This window comes from Rissa tridactyla, chromosome 27 (assembly GCF_028500815.1).
Source record: "Rissa tridactyla isolate bRisTri1 chromosome 27, bRisTri1.patW.cur.20221130, whole genome shotgun sequence".
In the NCBI taxonomy this organism is placed as follows: domain Eukaryota; kingdom Metazoa; phylum Chordata; class Aves; order Charadriiformes; family Laridae; genus Rissa; species Rissa tridactyla.
In genome coordinates, this window is record NC_071492.1 from 1,524,926 (window position 1) to 1,544,778 (window position 19,853).

At 58.9% G+C, this 19,853-nt stretch overlaps 2 protein-coding genes and 1 long non-coding RNA gene across 5 annotated transcripts in view; 2 read left to right on the forward strand and 1 right to left on the reverse strand.

The window, feature by feature from the left end:
• SIRT2 (sirtuin 2) overlaps nt 1-318 on the forward strand; it is a 1,205-nt gene extending 887 nt beyond the window's left edge. The window contains exon 5 of the mRNA XM_054183683.1: nt 126-318. Within this exon, the coding sequence (XP_054039658.1) occupies nt 126-318 (193 nt within the window). The remainder of the gene's footprint in view (nt 1-125) is intronic.
• Nucleotides 319-492: 174 nt separating this feature from the next.
• Nucleotides 493-18,070, forward strand: PPP1R10 (protein phosphatase 1 regulatory subunit 10). The gene is given in 21 exon segments (XM_054183702.1): nt 493-543; nt 968-1,653; nt 5,479-5,597; nt 5,689-5,775; nt 5,881-6,016; nt 6,927-6,978; nt 7,098-7,175; nt 7,269-7,439; nt 7,547-7,649; nt 7,978-8,087; nt 8,742-8,842; nt 8,943-9,090; nt 9,173-9,328; nt 9,418-9,664; nt 11,244-11,319; nt 11,458-11,652; nt 11,839-11,950; nt 13,424-13,519; nt 14,558-14,685; nt 14,687-14,944; nt 16,379-18,070. Coding segments are annotated over 19 exon segments (2,562 nt in total). The 5' UTR covers nt 493-543; nt 968-1,653; nt 5,479-5,490; the 3' UTR covers nt 16,580-18,070.
• On the reverse strand, nt 17,974-19,796 carry LOC128901714 (uncharacterized). 3 transcript variants are annotated; one of them, XR_008463496.1, is made up of 3 exons: nt 19,516-19,796; nt 18,913-19,052; nt 17,974-18,223 (listed from the first exon to the last, which is right to left on the reverse strand). It is a non-coding gene; the product is annotated as an uncharacterized LOC128901714 (long non-coding RNA). The 3 variants fall into 3 exon arrangements; XR_008463497.1 differs by having other exon boundaries at nt 18,913-19,037; nt 19,516-19,795; XR_008463495.1 differs by having other exon boundaries at nt 18,913-19,049; nt 19,516-19,793.
• Between the last annotated feature and the right edge of the window lie 57 nt (nt 19,797-19,853).

Consider the following 19,853-nt stretch of genomic DNA (forward strand, 5'->3'; position numbering starts at 1 on the left):
TTGCCCGTGCCCCTCCCCCTTCCGCAGGCACGCCCCCCCCCAGCGCCGTCCCATGACGTCACCCCGCCTCCCTCGTGACATCACCATCTCACCCGAGCCCACAACGGCCTCCCCGCTCCCCACAGGCCACCGGCCGCCGCCCGCAGCAGCGCTATGCCCCTGGCCAGCGCCATCTTGTCGGCGCAGACCCCGCCTCCGCATGGGGGACGGGGGGGGCGGGGTGCCGCCATCTTGCTGTACGGCGCGCCCCTGGCCTCGCGCATGCGCAGCGCCGTCCGCTTGAATAAAAACTTGCGCCACACGGCGCGGGGACAATAGCGGGCGGCGGCCGCGCATGCGCGGGGGGCTGGTGGCGCAGGCGCGGCGAGGGGCAAAGGCGCGCGGCGGCGCCTGAAGGGCGGGGGGCGGCGGCTAGTGCGCAGGCGCAAAGAAGGAACTCGGCGGCGATAGGCCGGGCGGGGGGCGGGGCCAGGCGTGTGGGCAGGGCCGGGTATAAAAGGCTTCGCTGGCGGTGCCCGTCGCCATTCTGAGGGCTGGGTGGAGGTGAGTAGAGAGCTCTGGTGGGCCCGGTGTGGGAAGGGGGTGGGGGCGCGGTTTGGGGGGGTTCTCCCTTATTTTTTGGGGCGCTGAGGGGGCCCTTTCTAGGGCCAGCGCCCTTTTGCTTTGAGAAAATGGCGTCCCCCCGCCTTTATTTGCAGCCCCGCCGGGGGGGGGGGACGGGGGCCCCTCAGCCCTTTTCCTTTAGAGCTGAGGAGAAACTACCCCCCACCCTCGCTCAAAGGGCGATTTCTTTCGGTTTTTTTACTTCTTCCCTTTCTCCCCGCCCTTTAAAATTTTAAACTCTAACCGGGGATGATTGCTAATCATTTCGTGTCTTTCTTCTTTGCTTCTAATTTTTTTTTCCATTTTTTTTATTTATTGTGCCCACCCCACCCCTTTTTTTTTTTTCTCCTTCTCCCCGCTCCAGGTTTGGTTGCTCTTGAGAGACGCCGTCGCCTTTACCACGAGAAAAAAACAAAAGACAAAACAAAGCAAACAAACAAAACAAACAAACAAAAAAATACAAAAAATATATATAAGCTGGGGGAAGAAAAAAAAAGAGCTTTCTCCCCCCTTCCCGCTCCCATCCCGGTGCCGTGGAAGAGCCGCCATCGCAGCCTCCGTCCTTTGGACCGTCCTTGAGGAGCCGTTTCAAACTCGAAGGAAACTGCCACTTAAAAAACATATTCTCCCTCTTCTTTCCCCCCTCAAAAAAACAAAGGCAGAAAGATCCCTTTTTTTTAAACAACAAAAGCAACTTTTTTTTATTTTTTTCCATTTAGCTCGACAAAACCCCACCCCTTCAGGGTTAAAAACAACAAAACTCCCCTCAAAAAAAATCCCATTAAGCTGAAAAAAAAAAGTTGCTGCCTTTTTTTAAAGCCATGACCAAAACCAAAGCTTTAATTTTTTTGCTCTAACACCACCAATGCCAAAATCCCAACTTTGAAGCGCTGTCGGCGAGCAAAATAATTGGATAGTAAGTGTTGAATTTTCCACCAGCTCAAAAAAAAAAAAAGCCCCGAAAAAGCTCTTTATTTGTACCAAAGCGAAAAAAAAATAATGGGAGGAAGAGCCCCAACTGTGTGCTTGAGGAGGAGGCTTTGCTAAAAGGTGGTTAAACCTTCAAATTTTGGGTATTTCGGTCAAAAAAAAAAAGCCGTGGGAGCCGGTGGCGGAGGGTTCATGAGCTCCTACGCAAAAAACAAAAAGGGCAAGAAAAAATAATGGAAATAACCCAAAATCGCTTGGTTTTTTGCGGGGGAGACGGAAATTGGTGTGTTGGGGGTACAACCCGAGCAATCTGTACATAAAGATTGCGGGGGGGACGGGACGGGACTGCTTTAAAAAAAAACCTTCAGCGAATCCGGGTGGTTTTTGCGAAAATTCTGTTGAAAAGAAATGATTTATTTTATATTTTTTTTTATTTTTTAGGTGCCATTTTAGGATTGTTTTGCGCAGAGAAATGCTGGGGCTGGCGGGGGGGGGGGGAAGGAAGGTTTTGAGGGGGGTGGTTAAAGGTGGTGGTGGGGTGCAATCTAGCAATAAAGATTGCTAGGCAGGCTTAGCTTTACCCAAAAACCTGCTTTTTTTCAAGCAAAACAGGGTTGGCTTTAAAAAAAAACCCAAAATACCCCCCACCCCCCGCCTTTGAAAAAATAAACCCGGTTCGGGGAGATTTGGGGCCAAGATGGCGCAGCCGCTCACCCACTCTTTGTTTTTTGTTTTGGTTTTTTTTTTTTTAAACTCATTTTTTCTCCTTTTTTTCCCCCTTTATTTATATTTATTTTGTTACAGGTTGGGCCCCCCCCTCGGGGGGGGGGCTCGGCGGCCCCTTTGTATTTATCTGGGGGGGTCTCAAACCCCTTTAAATTTAATGCTTTTACTTTAATGGTGTAGGTGGTGCGCGGTGGGGGGGGGTGGTGGTGGTGTCGTTATATTTATCGATATTTGTGTGTTTTCCCCCCCCCCCCCCCAATTTAGTTTTGTTTTATTCGGCTTTTTAAAATGGCGCCTGGGCCTCGCCGCTGGCTGATGCAACCGGCTCCGGGCAAACCCCTCCCACCGCGTCGCCAGCCCCATATTTTTCTCCCCTCCTGCTTCTTTAATTCCCCCCCCACCCAATTCCTTCTGCCCCCCCTCCTCACCCCCAGTTTCTCCTGATTTCCCCCCAAAACCCCGCTCTAACCGTACCCCCCCTCCGGCTTTTGTCCGCAGGATCCCGGTGCCGTACAGAGTAGGACCCTGCGGGCCGCTGCTTCTTTTGTAGGTTGTGCCAAAAATCCCTTTTTTCCTTCCCAAAAACAGAGTGGTTTTTTTTTTAAAAAAAAAAACCTTCCCCCCCCTCCCCCCCCCCCACCTTTTTATGTATTTTTTTTTTTAGGGTGCGTTTGGGTGGCGGTTTTGGGGAGGGATTGAGGGGGGGGAAAAAACTAGCGTCCTCAAGCAACTTATAACCTTTAATTTATCATGACAGGGAAATGCTATCACTGGGCTTCACCCCCCCAAAAAAATGTCACTTTTTGGGGGGGGCGCACCCCAAAAATCTTGTATTTTTTTCCAATTTTCAATGAATTTGCTGTGTGCGGTGCAGGCTTAGGAAGCGAAGGGAACTTGGTTTTACTTCAGCAAAAGGGAGGGGAACAACCGCCACCCGCCGGGTAAGCAAAAAAACCTTTCTGGTCTTAATTACATTTCACAACCTTCATTTTTACCTAATTTTTAATTACCAAAAAACCCAAAATCCCCCCCCCCCTTTTTTTTTTTTGCTTTACCATCCGTTTCCCCGGTGCATGCGGATGCTGCGCTGAGTCGGGAGCTGTGGTTTTTTTAATACACCCGACACCCAAATCCAAAAGGTTTTGCTTAAAAACAAACCTGTCTTTTAAATATAAACCTGTTTTTAAAAAATATTAAATTTTATTAATAAAATTATAAAGTTTTAATTAATTCACCCCCCAAATTAAGCCCGGCGTGTGTGCGGGGAGAGCCCTTTTCTTCCCAGTGGTAGCATTTCCCCTTTGGGGGCTATGGGGGGGCCAAAACGGGCAGCCCCCCTTCACCTACAGTTTTGGGGGGCCTGTGTGACAACCCCCCCACCCGCCCCCCAGCTGAAAAAGGGGGTTCTGTCTTCAAAAAAGCTGTTTTTTGCGGGGAGAAATGAGCAAAAGCGGTGTAAAAATGCAGTTGGGGGCAGGGGGGTGTCAGGCCTTCCTTGGCCTCGTGGCTGGTTGATGGTAGGGCTGGACCAAACTGGGGTGCCCACCCCGCCAATCTGGGGGGATGGGATTTGTCACACACCCCCCCGGGAGGTGATTTACCCCCTTGGGGGGGGACTTGGTGCTTTTTGGGGTTCCCCTTACCCCTTTTAACCCCCCCCAGTGGTGTTTGAGCAGCTTCACCCCAATGCAGGGGGGTGGCGGGTTGATGTTTGCTTCTGTGTGACCCCCCCCAAAATGGGGGATGAACCCCCAAATTGGTTGTGCCCCCCCCGGTCCCCTCAAGCCAGGACAGGGCTGTGGCTGCCCCCTTGTCACCTGGGCAGCGGCCTCGGGACGCCAAGGTGGGGGGACATGCTGTGTGGTGTCTGTCCTGGTCCCCTCCCCTCCCCCCCGACCCCCGAACCACGAGCCAGCTTCTTTTCATGAGGGGGGTCAAAGGTTACAAAGGACTTTTGTGCTTAAAACCTTCAATTTTGGGTTAAAATAAGTTGCTCCTCCCCAGTTGTGTTGGGTGTTTTTGGGAGGGGGGATATTTTGGGGGCTTTTGTGCTCGAATTAACTTGCTCTTGTGTCTTTTCAGAGGGGTGGCTGGTGCCTGGTTCGCTGACACCCCCCCAAAAATATACACCACCCCCCCCCCCCCCCCCCAAAGTGGGTTGGGGAGGGGGGGTGTGCTCTGCCGCCTGTATCCTTTAATTAAGCTTGGCGGGGGGGGGGACGACACTTTTAATGAAGTCCGGGCTCTTTAAGTCTTTGCTGTGAGGACAAAGTAGTGATATTTTGGGGTGTTTTTCAGCCCCCCCCCCCCAAATTGGCAGCATTTTGGGGCTGGTTTCACCCCCCCTCCAAAAAAAGCAGCAGCCCAGCTGGTCACAGCCGCCACCTTTCTGTCTTTGTTAGCAAAACTGGGGCGTAATGAAGCCGGAGGAAGGAGCTTCTAATTAGTGGTAATTAAGAAGCTGTTTGACGTCAGGAGGATGAAATCCCGGCTTGGCGGGTCAGGCTGGATTGGGGTCAGAGACTTTATTGGCGTCGGGTCATTAGTGGGGTGCTGGCCTTAATTATTAATCTGCTAATTAATAGCCAGTGGTAATTTATTAGTGGAATTAATTGCGCCCTGGTTTGGGGAGGGGGAGTGACACCCCCAAATCTCGTGCTGTCACTGCTGTCCCCCTCTCCCTTGCGCTGTTGTCCTTGCGTTTGTCACCTTGGCCTCTGCGCCTCGTTAAGCGCCGACTCATTAATTAGGTCTTGGGGTAAAACTTTGTGGGGGTTGGCTGATTAAAAATGGAGGTGCTGTCATCTCCCCCCCCCCCGGACCCTTGTCCTGCTCCCAGGGAGGGGCCTTTGTCCTCTGGCGTGACCTGAAACCGTCGTCCCTGTCCCTTGGGGTGGCAGCGGCAATTAAAACTACAAGCAAGACACTTGCCACCCAGTGTCACCTTGGTGGGGGGGATGGCACCCCCCTGGTGTCCCTTGGGGGCCATGCAGTGCCCCCACCCCCCCCGGTTGTGACAGCAGCATTTTGGGGGCAGTTTCCTCGGTTTTGGGGCCAAAAATGTGTCTGGGGATGGGTTTGGTGGTGTCACCCTCAAAGGGGACAAAAATTGGAGGGTGGGGGGGAGGGGACAGGGCTTGGGGGGACACACAGTGTTGTCACCACTGTCCTAACCTCCCCCCCCACTTTTTTCTGCCCCCTCCCCCCCCCCCCCCTTAGGGTTTTTCTGCCATGGGCTCGGGCCCCATCGACCCCAAGGAGCTCCTCAAGGGCTTGGACTGCTTCCTGGGCCGCGATGGCGAGGTCAAGAGCACAGAGGGCATCACCAAAATCTTCAAGTGAGTCCCCAGATTGTCCCCTTAAGTGTCTGTCCCCCTGTGTCACCATGATGTGAGAGGGGGTCCTGATGCCTTGTTTCTCGTTAACCAGCTTGATGAAGGACTCGCAGAAGATGGTGAGTCGCTGTATCTACCTGAACATCTTGCTGCAGACGCGAGCGCAGGAGATCTTGGCTAAGTAAGAGCAATGAGAAGGGCTCCAGGGGGGTCCAGGCCAGCAGGAATTGGGGGGGACACCCCCTCCTTGCCTGATCCTGACAGATTTTCCCTCTTTTTCCCCCAGATTTATCCGTATTGGGGGTTACAAGCTGCTCAACACCTGGCTCACCAGTTCCAAAGCCTCCAACAATGTCCCCTTTCTGCAGCAGATTCTCCTCACCCTGCAGCACCTGCCCCTCACCGTCGACCACCTCAAACAGGTCAGGGTGGCCTCCATGTCCCGTTCTCTGTCCTCCCCTGGTGGCTTTTATGCCATCCCACTGGCTTTTGGGTCCCCCCAGGGGGGCTTTTATGTCACTCCTGGTTGGCTGTTGTCTCCCTGAGTGATTTTTGTGCGTCTCCCAAAAGGGCTTTTGTGTCCCACCAAGGTGGCTTTTCTGTCCCTCTCAGGAGGCTTTTGGGTCCCCTGTGTGCCTTTTGTCGCCTTGACATGGCTTTTGTGTACCCCTGGGTGGCATTTTGGTCACTCCTACGTGGCTTTTGTCTCCCTGTGTTGACTTTTGGGTCCCTTCAGCGTGGCTTGTGTCCCTCCCATGTGGCTTTTGGGTCCCCAGGGTGCCTTTTGTTTCCTTGGTGTTGCTTTTGTGCCCCCCAAGGTGGATTTTGGGTCCCCTAACATGGCTTTAGTCTCTCTCCCATGTGCCTTTTGTCTCCCTGGGTGATTTTTGTGTGTTCATTCCCTCCTCCCCCACCCTCCAAGGTGGCTTTTGGGTCACTCCTGGGTGGCGTTTGTCTTCGTTGAGTGGCTTTAGTCTCTCCCCAAAAAAAGGGAGACTCCTTTTGGTCCCCCCAGGTGGCTTTTGGGTCCCTTCTGTGTGGTTTGTGTCTCACCCAGTGGCTTTTGGGTCCTCCTGGGTGATTTTTGTGACCCTACCAGGTGGCTTTTGTGTCACCCTGGCTGGCTTATGTCTCCCTGTAGTGCCTTTTGTCTCCCTTGCGTGGCTTTAGTATCTCCCGGGTGGCTTTTGGGTCCGTCCTGGGTGGCTTATGTCTCACCCAGTGCCTTTTGGGTCCCCCAAAGGAGCTTTTATCCCTTTCCAGATAGCTTTTGTCCCCTTTAGATGGCTTTTGTCCCTCCCCACACTCACCCCACATCTCCCTTTTTTCCAGAACAACACAGCCAAGCTGGTGAAGCAGCTCAGCAAATCAAGTGATGATGAAGGTGAGCACCCCTAAAACCCCACAAAAAAAACCCCAGCCCCCCCCCAAAAAAAACCAGACTCCCCCGAAACCTCTGAATCCCCCCCAAACCTCCCCTTTTAACCGCTTCTCTCCCTGCAGAGCTGCGTCGCCTTGCTTCCATCCTTGTCAGTGACTGGATGGGTGTCATCCGCTCCCAGAGCAGCGCCCAGCCGACTGGTGAGCCCCACCCTGCTCCTCATCTTCTCCCTCTGCCCCCCCCCCCCAATCCAACACCAGCTTCTCACCCATTTACTGTCTGTTTTGCCCCAGAAAGGGATAAAAAGAAGCGAAAAGAGGAAAACAAAAGCAAAACACCCGTCCAAGAGAAGCCCCAAGAAGCCAAATCTGAGGCTAAAACTGAGGAGATGCCAGAGAAGAAGCGGGAGAAACCCAAATCCCTGCGGACCACTGCTCCCAGTCATGCCAAATTCCGCTCCACTGGTAGGTGATGGCAGGTTTTGTGGCTGTTTTGGGTTTTTTTGCGGGGGATTGCGGTCGTTCATGGGATGCTGCAGGAAGATGTGCTAACAATGTTTTGCCCCAAACAGGTCTGGAAATGGAGACACCTTCATTAGTGCCCGTGAAGAAAATGAATTCTTCTTCGACTGCTGATAAATACAACCTGAAACCGATGCCCATAAAGAGGCAAAAGTGAGTTTGGGGCTGCTTTGGGGGTTCTTGGGGCTACTCTTGGGGGTCTCGGGCTGCTTTTGTGTGTCTTGGATCCGCTCTTGGGGGGCCTGGACCTGTTTTTTGGGGTCTTGGGGCCACTTTTGGAGTGGGTTTAGGGGGGCTGGGAGCATCTTTTGGGGGTCTCAGGTTGTTTTTGAGGGTTCTAGGGCTGCTTTTGGGGGTCTCGGGGCTGGTTTTGGGGTCTCAAACCTGCTCTTGTGGAACTCTGACCCTCTTTGGGGGGGCTGGGGGCTGGTTTTGGGGTCCCTGCTGGCACCTGACCTGTCCCCATCCCTGTCCCCTGCAGTGTCTCCTCCCTCCCTGGGGACGTTCCTGTGGCTGAGAAGAAATACAAACCCCTGAACACGGCACCCAACGCCACCAAGGAGATCAAAGTCAAGATCATCCCACCCCAACGTGAGTGGGGACACCGGGGGGACACTTGGGGGCCCTTTGGGGACACTGGGGGCCTTTGTGGGACACTGGGGGCCTTTGGGGACCCTTTGGGAGCCTTTTTGGGGACATTTTGGGTTCTTTTGGGCGGACTCCTGGTTGTGTTTTTCAGGAGACCTTGGGTGGTTTTGGGTGACACCTGGGTGCCTTTTTGGGAACAACTTTTTAGGGGACACTTTCATGCTTTTTGAGAGATACTGGGTGCTTTTTTGGGGACACTTCTCATGGGTTTGGGTCACCAGGGTGCTTTTTTGGGGACAATTTTTCGGGGAAAATTGGGTGCCCTTTTGGGGAAAATTTTTGGGGACGCTTTGGGTGCCTTTTTGGGTACAATTTGCCTGTTCTGGGGACGATTTGGGTGCCTTTTTGGGGACACTTTGATTTTTTGGGACAATTTTAGGGGACAATTTGGGTGTCTTGGGGGAGAATTGAGGTGCCTGTTTTGGGACAATTTGCAGGACTTTGGGGGACACTTTGGATGCCTCTTTGGGGGCAATTTTTGAGGAACACTTTGGGTGCTCTTTTGAGGACACTTTGGGTGGTTTTGAGGATTCCTTTGGCTGCCTTTTTGGGGTCAATGTGGGGGATTTGGGCTCAACCATCCCCTCCTTCCCACAGCCATGGAAGGCCTCGGCTTCCTCGATGCCCTCAACTCTGCTCCCATCCCTGGCATCAAGATCAAGAAGAAGAAGAAGGTGCTGTCCCCTACGGCGGCCAAGGTGAGGAGGTGGCTACCAGCATCCCCTTCCCTGGCCACCAGGGTCCCGTTCTTGCCTAGAGACACCCCCCTCAAACTCCTCTTTCTCCCCCTGCCCCCAGCCCAGTCCCTTCGAGGGGAAACCAGCTCCTGAAACCAGTTCGGTCAAACCGTCCTCCCCGGAGCCCAGCGCCGCCTCCGAGCCGATGGAGCCGGATCGTCCAGGAACGCCGGTACCGGCCGTGGAAGTGCCAGAACCAATGGAAACATGTAAGTTGGGGTGCTGGGGAGGGGAAAAACTATGGCGGGGGGCTTCAAATGTGTGCTGAGCCGCTCACGGTTCCTCCTGCAGGCTCGGCGGAGGTGAGCGGTGATGCCAAAAGCGGTGAAAACGCAATGGAAGGCGGCCAACTCACCAAAAAAGGGCGGAAAAAGAAAACGGTGAGTTGGCCAGAGGAGAACAAACTCCGTGAATATTTCTACTTCGAACTGGATGAGACTGAGCGAGGTGAGTCTTGTCCCTTCCCCATGTTTGTCCCCCTGCTCTGGGTGTCCCCAGGCTTTTTGGGGGTGACGCTGGTGTTCCCTTCCTTGCAGTTAACGTCAACAAGATCAAGGATTTTGAGGAAGCGGCCAAGCGGGAGATGCTGAAGGATCGACACGCTTTTGAGACGGCCCGACGCCTCAGCCATGATGCCATGGAGGAAAAAGTGCCCTGGATTTATCCCAAACTCCTGGATCTTCCCGCTCCCCTGGTGGTGCCAGGCAGCGGCAGCCGGGAACGGTTCACTCAGGCCGAGAGGGAGAAAGGGATCCTGCAGGAGATCTTTCTGTCCAAGGAGAGGTGAGTCGATCTGCTCTTGGCACCATGCTCAGAACCGGGGATTCCCCTTCTCCTTGCAAGGGGGTGGTGAATCCCCCTGTCCCCATCCGAAGCGGATCGGCCCAGGAGATCCCTTGGGTCAGGATTGGGGGGGGATCCCCATTTCTGGGGGTCTTGGGGCAGTTTTTGGGGGACTCAGGGCTGTTTTGGGGATCTCAGAGCTGCTTTTAGAGGGTCTTGGGGCTGCTTTAGGGGGTCTTGGGCTGCTCTTGGGGATCTTAGGGGTGTGTCACCTGCTTTTGAGGGTCTCAGGGTTGCTTTTGGGGGTCTTGGACCCACTATTGGGAGTCTCAGGGCAGCTTTTGGGGGGTTCAGACCTGCTTTGGGGGATCTTGGGGGTCTCTGACCTGCTTTTAGGAGGCTCAGGGCTGTTTTGGGGTTCTCAAAGCTGCTTTTGAGGGTCTCAGACATGCATTTGGGGATCTTGGACCCGCTCTTGGGGGTCATGGGACTGATTTTGGGGATCTGGGACCCACTTTTGGGGGTGTTGGGCCTGCCTTGGATCAGGGCGTGATCCCTCTCCCAAGGATTAATGGGGTTGATCCTTCACAGTGCGAGGATCTACATCCTAGGTGGGGATGGCCTGTGGGAGGGTGATGGAGCTGGGATCCCTGCGGATCTGGAGCCTCAGATCCCTCAGGATCCACTCAGGGGATTCCCAGGGATCGGGCACATGCAAGGCATCTTCCCAGTGCTGCTGCGGGGATCCTTGTGCCAGGGGATGTGTCCGGAGCTCATGTCCCTGGGATCCCTTGTGATCTGGAGGTGTGGCCCTGGGATCTCTCAGGATCTGCCACTGGAGGCTGGGCAGGAGCCCTTGGGATCTCTGGGGAGCTAGAGCCTGGGGGCAGGGTTGGGGGGGGGCAGATTCCCTGGGATCCCTGAGGATCCATAGCGGGAAGGGAGAGATTTTTGGAGCCCAGATCGTCTGGGATCTGTGAGGATCCCGAACCTGGGGGAAGGTTTTTTTCTGAGCCTAGATCTCCAAGGATCCAGAGACGGGGGGGAGGTTTTCAGGTCCCAGATCCCAGGGATCTGTGAAGATCCTGAGCTCGGAAGGACGCTCTGGGGGAACAATATTCTCTGGGATCTGTGAGGATCCAGAGTCGAGGGGGAGGTTTTCAGGCCCCAGCACCCCGTAGGTCCGACGTCGGTGGGGAGAGCAGATTGCTGGGGGCCAGACCTCCTGGGATCCCCAAGGATCTGGGTGCCTGGAGGAGCCTTCTGGAGTCTGGAGGGGGGTGGCCCCGGGATCTCTCCGGGATCCAAAGTCTCAGAGGGGACACACAAGATCCTTGAGGATCCAAAGGCTGGGGCAGGCGGGGGCTGGGTGGGAACATGCAGGATCCCTAGGATCCACAGTCTTGGGCGGGGGGGGGGGACATGACACAGGATCCTTGAGGATCCTAAATCTGGGGGTGGGGGGCGGAAGATCCCTGAGGATCCCCTGGGAGGGAGCTGCCAGCACCGGATCCCGGAGATCTACTGACAACCCCCTCCCGTTTTCCCTCCTTTGTCCCCCCTCCTTCCCTGACCCCAGTGTCCCAGACAGCCCGCACGAACCTGATCCGGAATCCTACGAACCGCTGCCGCCCAAACTCATCCCGCTGGACGAGGTAAGCACCGCCGTGCCGCGCCGTGCCGCGCCGCCATAGCCCCCCCCACCCTATAGCGCAGTGTCCCCCCATATTTTCCCTCCCCTCCCCCCATCCTTCCTCCCCACCCCCTCACCCCTCTATCTCTCCCCTCCCTAGGATTGCTCCGCTGAGGAGGTGGCCTATCCCGAAGGATTGGAAGCCGGCGCCGCTTCGCCCTCGCCAGATCCCGGGGGGGCCAAACTCCCCCCGGTACTGGCCAACCTGATGGGGAGCGTGGGGGCCGGCAAAAGCCCCCAGGGGCCTGCGCCTGCTGCCCCCATCAACATGCAGGAGATCCTTACCTCCATCATGGTAACCACTCCCCCCGTCTCCATTTCCCTTCTCCTCCTCCCCCAGCGCAGAGCCCCCCCAAAAAAAGAAAAGGGGGGACACAAAAAAGGGGGGGCAGCGGCGGCGCTGCGGGGGTGGTGCTGGGGCGGGGGGGAGGCCTTTATTTTTCCCCTTCCCCCTGGACTCATTCTTGGTGTCCCCCCCCAGGGTGGGCCCAGCACCCACAAAGCAGAGGAATTGATGAAACAGCCGGATTATTCGGATAAAATCAAACATTTGTTGGGAAATCTGCAGGCTCAGCCACCGGGCCCCAGTGGAGGTGAGCGGGGGACGCAGCAAGGGGGGAACATTGGGTCAGCGGGGGGGGACACGCTGTCACTGGTCAGGGGGACAGCGTGGGGACGGGTGTCGTGGGGAGGCACGGGGCACGGTGGGGGCTGCTGGCAGCTTGGTTTGTGTCCCTGAGGGGATGTAGGGGTGATCGTGGGTTGGGGACACACTTGGGGACACTGTCCCCTGCCCTGGTGTGACATGGGTGTCCCCTCAGCTCAGGTATGTGTTCCAGGCAGTGTTGGGGACCCTGTCCCCCACCTCGGGGTGACGTGGGGTTCCCTCAGCTTGGGGACATGCCAGGGACCCTATCCCCAACCCTGCGGGTCCCCTTGATTTGGGGACATGCTCTGGGGTGACACTGGGGGGTTCCCCTTGGCTTGGGGACCTGAGGTGACACTGGTGTCATCTGAGCATTGCCAAGGACCTGTCCCCATCCCTGGGGGGACACAGGGGCACTTGGCGGGGGTCCCTGTGGGTTGGGGATGTGTGATGTGTCCCCAGGTGTCCCTGTGGGCTGGGACGCTGCCAGCAATGTGTCCTCTCTACCAGGGGGTGACACGGGAGGGGGGATATCGGTGTCCCCTCGACTTGTGGACCTGCTTTCAGTCCTGATGGGGGCCTGTCCTCTCACCTGGGGTGACTCGGGTGTCCCCTGGGTCTGGGGACACAGGAGGGGACACGTTGGGGTCTCCTCAGCCTGGGGACCTGTACTCTCTCTGGAGAGATGACATCGAGGGGCAGCTGTGTCCCCTCAGCCTGGCGACCTGACATGGGTGGCACCAGGTACCCTGTGTCCCCTCTCTAGTGTGACACTTGGTGGGGGTATGGGGGGTCCCTTGGGTTTAGGGACAAGATCTGGGGACCCCATGTCCCCCTCTGGGGTGACACGGGGGGTACCCTTGTCTTGGAGACAGTTTCTGGGTGTCATTGGGGACCCTGTGTCCTCTGAGGTGACACAGGGGATATTGGGGGGGTGCCTTTGCTTTGGTGACAAGCTCTGGGGACAGTTGGGGGATCCTCTATCCCCCTCTGGGGTGACGGGGGGGGTCCCCTTAAGTGGAGACAATCTCTGGGTGTCCCTGGGAACCCCATGTCCCCTGGGGTGACATGGGGGTATTTTAGTGTACCCTTAATTTGGGGACAAGCTTGAGGTGCTGATGGGGACCCCATGTCCTTTGGAGTGACGCAGGGGGGTATTGGGGTTCCCCTTAATTTGGGGACAAGCTCTGACCCCATGTCCCCTTCTGGAGTGACATGGGGGTGGTCCCCTTAACATGGGGACAGCCTGCCCTGGGTGTCCCTTTGAACTGGGGACATCCTCTGCACCTGGTGGGGGCCGGGAGATGCCACCAACCCCTGTTCCCTACTTGGGGAGGGGTTGGGGGGGGCAGGCTGGCTCTGGGAGGGGCTGGGGGGTGTGTTCCCCCTTTTTAACCCTCCCCCTCTCTTCTCCCCACAGTGCCCCATGGCTTGCTGGGCCCTGGCCCCATGGCTAACGGCTTCCCGCCCGGCCCCAAGGCCATGCAGCACTTCCCGCCGGGGGGGCCCATGCCGGGTAAGTGACACCGGAGGGGACACAGGGACTTTGGGGGGTGACACTTTCCCCTGCCCCAGCAGGGGAATGGGGCTGCTTTTGGCTTGGGGACAGTTGTGGACACTGTCTAGTTCCCAGGCGGGGATGTGGGGGTGCTCTTGGCTTGGGGACACCCTGAGAGACATTAATGGGGACACAGTTCCCTGCCCGTGGCTTGGGGATACGATTGGGGAACAGTTGGGGACGCTGTCCTGTGCCCTGGTAGGAACATGGGAGGGTTTTGGGCTTGGGGACACTGTCCGGTGCCCTGACTGGGAACTGAGGGTACTCTTGCCTTGGGGACACTCTCCCTTGTCTAGTGGACATGTGGGACTGCCCTTGGCTCGGGGACATGATGGGGACACAGTTGGGGACACTGTCCAGTGCCCCAGCAGGGACATGGAACAGCCCTTGGCTTGGGGACACAATGAGGCCAGTGTCCCCCCGGCCCAGGGAGGACAGGGGGTTGCCCTTGGCTTGGGGACACTGTCCCAGCAGGGACATGGGGGTGTCCTTGGCTTGGGGACGTGCTGGCGGGACAACTGGGGACACTCTCCAGTGCCCTGATGGGGAAGTGGGCGAGTCCTTGGCTTGGGGACATTCTCAGGGGTGTTCTTGGGGATACTGTCCCCTGCCCCAGTGGGGACATAGTGGTGTCCTTGGGTAGGGGACAGACTTGGGGACACTGTGCCCTGCCCTAGTGAGGACATAGCAATGTCCTTGGCTTGAGGACGTGCCGGGGACACGCTTGGGGACACTGTCCAGTGCCCTGATGGGGGAGGGGGGGCTGCTGTTGGCTTGGGGACATGATGGGAACACAGTTGGGGACACACCTGGGGACACTGTCCAGTGCGCCAGCAGGGACAAGGGCTGCGCTTGGCTTGGGGACAGACTTGGGGACACTGGCTGCCGCAGTGTGGACACAGCGGAGTCCTTGACTTGGGGACACTCAGCCAGGGCCGCCCTGGCCTTGGGGCCCCCCTGGGTGCGCCCCCCTCACCCCTTTCTCTCCCCCCACAGGTCCCCATGGCGGTGGTGGCGGGGGGGGCCCCGGCCTCCCCCCAGGCCCGGGGCTCCCTGGTGGTCCCCGGCTCCTGGGGCCACCCCCCCCTCAACGTGGCGGCGGCAGCGACTTTTGGGACGGCCCGGACGGGGGGGGGGACACTCCGTGGTGGCCCCCACGGTGGCGGCGGCGGTGGCGGCATGCGCGGGGGGGGCCCCTTTCACCGCCCCCGCGGCCGCTCGGGGGCTGAACCCCCTTATCGGTGCCGCGGAGGGGGGGGGGCGCAATGGGGGGCCCCCCAATGGCGGCGGCGGCGGCGGCAACGCGAGGGGGGGGGCCCCCCGGTAGCCACGGCGACCACGGCAGAGGCCACCCCGGCGATCACCCCCGTGGCCACGGAGGAGGTAAATGCGGGGGGGGCCCGGCCCCTCCCTCGCGAGGAGGAGGAGGAGGGGGCGGGGGGAGCGGGGGGGGCTGCGGGGCGTGGCTGTGGGCGGGGCCAGGCCCCGGCTGGGAGGGGCCTGTGGGTGCCCCCTCCCCCCCGCCCCCCCCCACCCCCTCCGCCCCCTCCCTTCCTGCCCCGCTGGAGGGGGGGGGAGCCACCCCCCCACCCCCACCCCCTCCAGCCCCTCGAGCCCCCCGGGCCCTGGGGGCGGGGCCCCGACTGGCGCCGCCCCCCCATGGGGCTGTAGGGTGGGGGGACATGGACCCCCCCACCCGCCGGCCGCAGGGCATGCTGGGAGAGTAGGGACACCCCCACCCCCCACTGGCCCCGTGGCTGCGGGGCAGCTGTGGGGCAGCAGGGCATGCTGGGAGATGGAGTCTGGCTCTGGGAGGGGAGCAGCAGGGTGTGCTGGGCGGGGTAGTCCTGCTCTGGGACAGCAGCAGGGCGTGCTGGGAGCGAGGGCCAGCTCGAGGAGGTGGGCTGAGGCATGCTGGGAGGTGTAGTCTGGCTCTAGGAGGGGGAAGCGTGGCATGCTGGGACCTAAGACCAGCCCGAGGAGGGGGCAGCAAGGCATGCTGGGAGTGGTAGTCCAGCTCCTGGCAGATCTAATACAAGCAGCGGGGCATGCTGGGAGTTGTAGTCCTGCTCTAGGAGGGGCTGCAAGGCATATTGGGACCTAAAACCAGCTCTAGGAGGGGGGGCAGCAAGGCATGCTGGGAATGGTAGTTCAGGTTAGGTCAGGTACCAGGGCATGCCAGGAGTTGTAGTCCAGCTCTAGAGCAGGCCCCGGTGCATGCTGGGAGCTGCCTTGGTGCCCCAGGGCCACCCCACAGGGTGACAGGGCCAGGCATGCGGTGCTCTGCCCCATGGCTGCCCCACAGTGCAGGAAGGGGGGGCACGGGAGAGCTCAGTGTTTCTGGGGCTGCCTCACAGGGACCAGCCCGGCTCCTAGGGCAGGGCTCAGGCGCTGTGGGGGTCTGGCGCTGCCCCGCAGCTGCGTAGAGGGACCAGCCCAGCCCCACACCAGGCTATTGGGCAGGGAGCGGGCCACTGTGGGGCTCATGGCCACAGCCAGCCCTATAGATGCAGCTACCCCACACCAGGCTGTAGGGCAGGGATTGGGGTGCTATGGGGCTCACGGCCAGAGCCAGCCCCATAGATGCAGCCAGTGTTAGGACAGACACGGTGGTGCCGTGGGGCTCCACTGTTACTCCATAGCAGGGGTCCAACCCCATAGCTGCCTCCACTTTCCCTCCTAGCTCTTAGGGCCAGGCCTGTGGGGCTTGCTGTGGGGCCCATTGCTGCCCCACACGATGAGCCGATCCCATCTCTGCGTCCCCCCAACCCTGTCATCCCCCCCCCATCTCCCCCCTCCTCCTCCTCCTCCTCCCAGAGCCGCTGCAGCGGGGGCTGCCGTGGGGCCACCGTGGGGCCGGGGCGCCGGCGCCTGACGCGCCTTCCCCCCCCCTTTATCTCTCACGCAGACATGTCGAGCCGCGCCGTCTGTCGCCACTTCATGCTGAAGGGCAGCTGCAGGTACGAGAACAACTGTGCCTTCTACCACCCCGGCGTCAACGGGCCGCCCCTGCCCTAGCGCCCTTCCTCCCCCCATCCTCCTCCTGCCCTTCCTCCACCCCCCCCAACCCTCCTCCTCCTCTCAGACTCCGCGCTGCAGCCGCCGACTTTATGGCTTCTGTGAGGCCTCTGGGTTCCCCCTGGCGCTGAATTCAACCCCCCTTCCAGGGCGCAAGTACCCACCTATGGGGTGCAAATACCCATCTATGGGGCAGAAATATTCCCCGAGAGGCAGAAATACCCACCTATGGGGCACAAATACCCACCTATGGGGCAGAAATACACCCTCCTGGGTGTAAATATCCACTTATCAGGAGTAAATACCTGCTTAAGAGGTGCATATACCCCCCCCTCGGGTGGAAATGCCCACCTATAGGACAGAAATACCCATCGATGGGGAGGAAATACCCACTTACAGGGTGCAAGTGTTCCCCCCCCCCTCGGGCCTAAATAGTCACTTCTGGGGTGTAAATACCCCCCTAGAGGTAGAAATACCCACCTACGGGGTGTAAATACCTTCTTCACAGTGGAAATACCCACTTATGCGGTGTAAGTACACCCCCCCGGGTGGAAACGTTAACTTCTGGGGCAGAAATACCCACCTATGGGGTGGAAATACCCCCACAAGGGGCGGAAATAGCCACCTTTGGGGCAGAAATTCCGTCCCATGGGTGTAAATACCCACCTACGGGGCAGAGTTTCCTACCCGGGGTGTAAATGTCTATCTGTGGGGTGTAAATTTCCCCCCGTCCATTAATATGCATCAATTGGGTGTATATGCCCACTTACGGGGTGTAAATCCCCCTCCCCAGGGTGTAAGCCCCCACATATGGTCTGTAAATACCCACTTATGGGGCAGAAATACCCCCCTGAGTGGGGTAAATACCCATCTATGGGGGGTAAATATTTATCTGTGGGGCAGAAATACCCCCCTCTGGGGTGTAAATCCCAGAATTACCTTCCTAGGGGGGTAAATACCCCTTCAGTGGGGAGTAACCACCCCCCAAACACACTAATTTATCCCCCGGGGGGTTAGAATGCTGCTGCTGGGAGGTAAATACCGCCCCCCCCGGGGGTGTAAGAACCCCCACAGGGCCAAATTGCCCCTTACAGAGTGAATTTAGCCCGGGGGGGAGGCAAATTTACCCCCCACTGGGGCAAGCGCCCGGGGGTGGAGGGGACGTGCGGGGTTGTGTGTGTTTAACAGCCCCTGATGGAGGGTAATTGCCCCCAAACCTGCCCCATGGGGGGGGGATTTTCCCCACTTGCCCCCCTGGGGGCACAACACCCCTCCCCAACCCCAAATCCCTCTCCCCCCTTTCCCCTCCCCCCATCTGTCACCCGCCGCCACTGCGCCGTTGAGGTGGGGGAGGGGTGGGTATTCGAGGGGGGGAGGGGCTGCGCCGGACACTGTTTTCTGTGAAAACTTGGCTGGGGGAGGGGCTCTGCGCCTGCCCCTCCCCCTTTTGTATATTTTGTACATTAATAATAAACTGCTGGAAAAAATAAAGCTGTGGCTGATGCTGTCATCGTGGGGGGGAGGGTTTGGGCCTTGTTCACTCTGGAACCTACTGATGTCATTCAGTATGCCCCCCCCCCCCCCCCCCCCCCCAAACCTTGCAGTCGCCGGCCAATCGCTGGGCGCGTTGTTGGCAGGGTTGTTCTGGCAGGGAAGAAGGCAGAGCGCAGCCTGGGTAAGCCCCGCCCCCTCCCCGAGGCTCTGCCCCCCAATAGGCTCCCAGCCCCACCAATCACACCTGGACTTGCCCACACCACCAGACCCTGCCCCGTTTCAGCCATGCCCCCACGTGGCTCCACCCCTTGCCTACACCCAGACCCCGCCCCCATTTCCGAGGCCCCGCCCCTTCCCCACTAAGCAGCTCATCAGTCCCCAGAGGCACCAGCCCCGCCCCCCTCACCGAGGCCCCGCCCCATGGCCAAGCCCCTGCAGCCCTTGAGGCTCTATCACTCCCAGGCCCCGCCCCCTCGACCCAAGCCACGCCCCCACTGCCCCGCCCCCGATTTCCCACTATAAGGGGGATGGAAGATTCCACTTCTCTGGGATTTAAGGGGAGGCCAGACTTTAGGGTAATTCAGGAGGGTTTGGGGGCAATTCAGGGGGGTTTTGGGGTCTCCAGAGGGTGTTTGGGGTGATTCACAGTTTTTTGGGGGTCATCTAGCACCCAGGGGGTCCCCTCAGCCCTTGTCCCCACCCAAGTCATCTCATCCCCCAGCACAAAGCTAAGCAGAGTCCGCCCCGCACAGGGCGTGGATGGGACACCCCTCCCCCCCCCCCAGCACCCATGGGTGCCCCACTCACGCTCTGCCCCCTCATCCCACCCAGGCTCTCACAGGTCTCCTGCTGCCACCAGGTCCCCACCAAACGCCGCCTCCTCCTGCAGCTCCTCCAGGCTCATGGCGTAGCTCCAGTGTGGCCGGCGAGCGAAGTCCAGCCCTGGCAGCCTGGGGCCCAGCAGCTGCGGGACCCCCTGCTGGGGGTGATTTGCCGCACAGCCCCCCAGGGGCCACTTATGTCCCCCCGGGGCCATTTTACCCCCCTCCCCCCGCCGAGAGAACTTATTCTACTCCAGGGGGGGCCTTTCCCCCCTCCAAGAGACCTCTTAGCCCCCACAGGAGCTACTTAAACCCCCCCGGGGGCCACTCTTCCTCCCCCCGTGGCCACTTCCTCCCCCCCAGGGGGCCACATATCCCCTCCCCGGGGCCCTTAATCCCCCCCAAGAGCAAATTATCCTGCTCTGGGGCAATTTACCCCCCCCTCCAAGAGCCATTTGCCTCTGGAGCAATTTACCCCTCCCTGGGACCGCTTACCCCGCCCAGGGCCCATTTACACCCTCTCCAGGGCCACTTAATGCCCCCCAGGGGCCATTTACCCCTCCCTTGGGCAACTCAATCCCCCCCAGGGGCAATTTCCCCCCTCCCCTAAGGGCCACTTACCTCTCCCTGAGGCAACTTGCCTCCTCGTCCTCCATTATTAGGCCCCCCTCTTCAGGCCAATTTACCCCTAGGTGATTAACGACACACGGGGTGGGGGATAATTACCTCTGCCGGGGGTTCGGGCTCGGCCCAGCCCGGCTCACGCCCTTCTTCCGGTCACGTGCCGGGCGGGGCAAACCTCGACCAATCGGAGGGGCATAAGGCAGGTAGAGGGGAGTGAGGAACCAATGGGAGAGAAGATCAGCTGGAGGGGGAAGGACGAGTGAGTGGGAGCCGATGAGAGAAGAGGCTACCTCAGAGGGGGGCGGGATCAACCCGCGCGAGCCAATAGAAGGAAG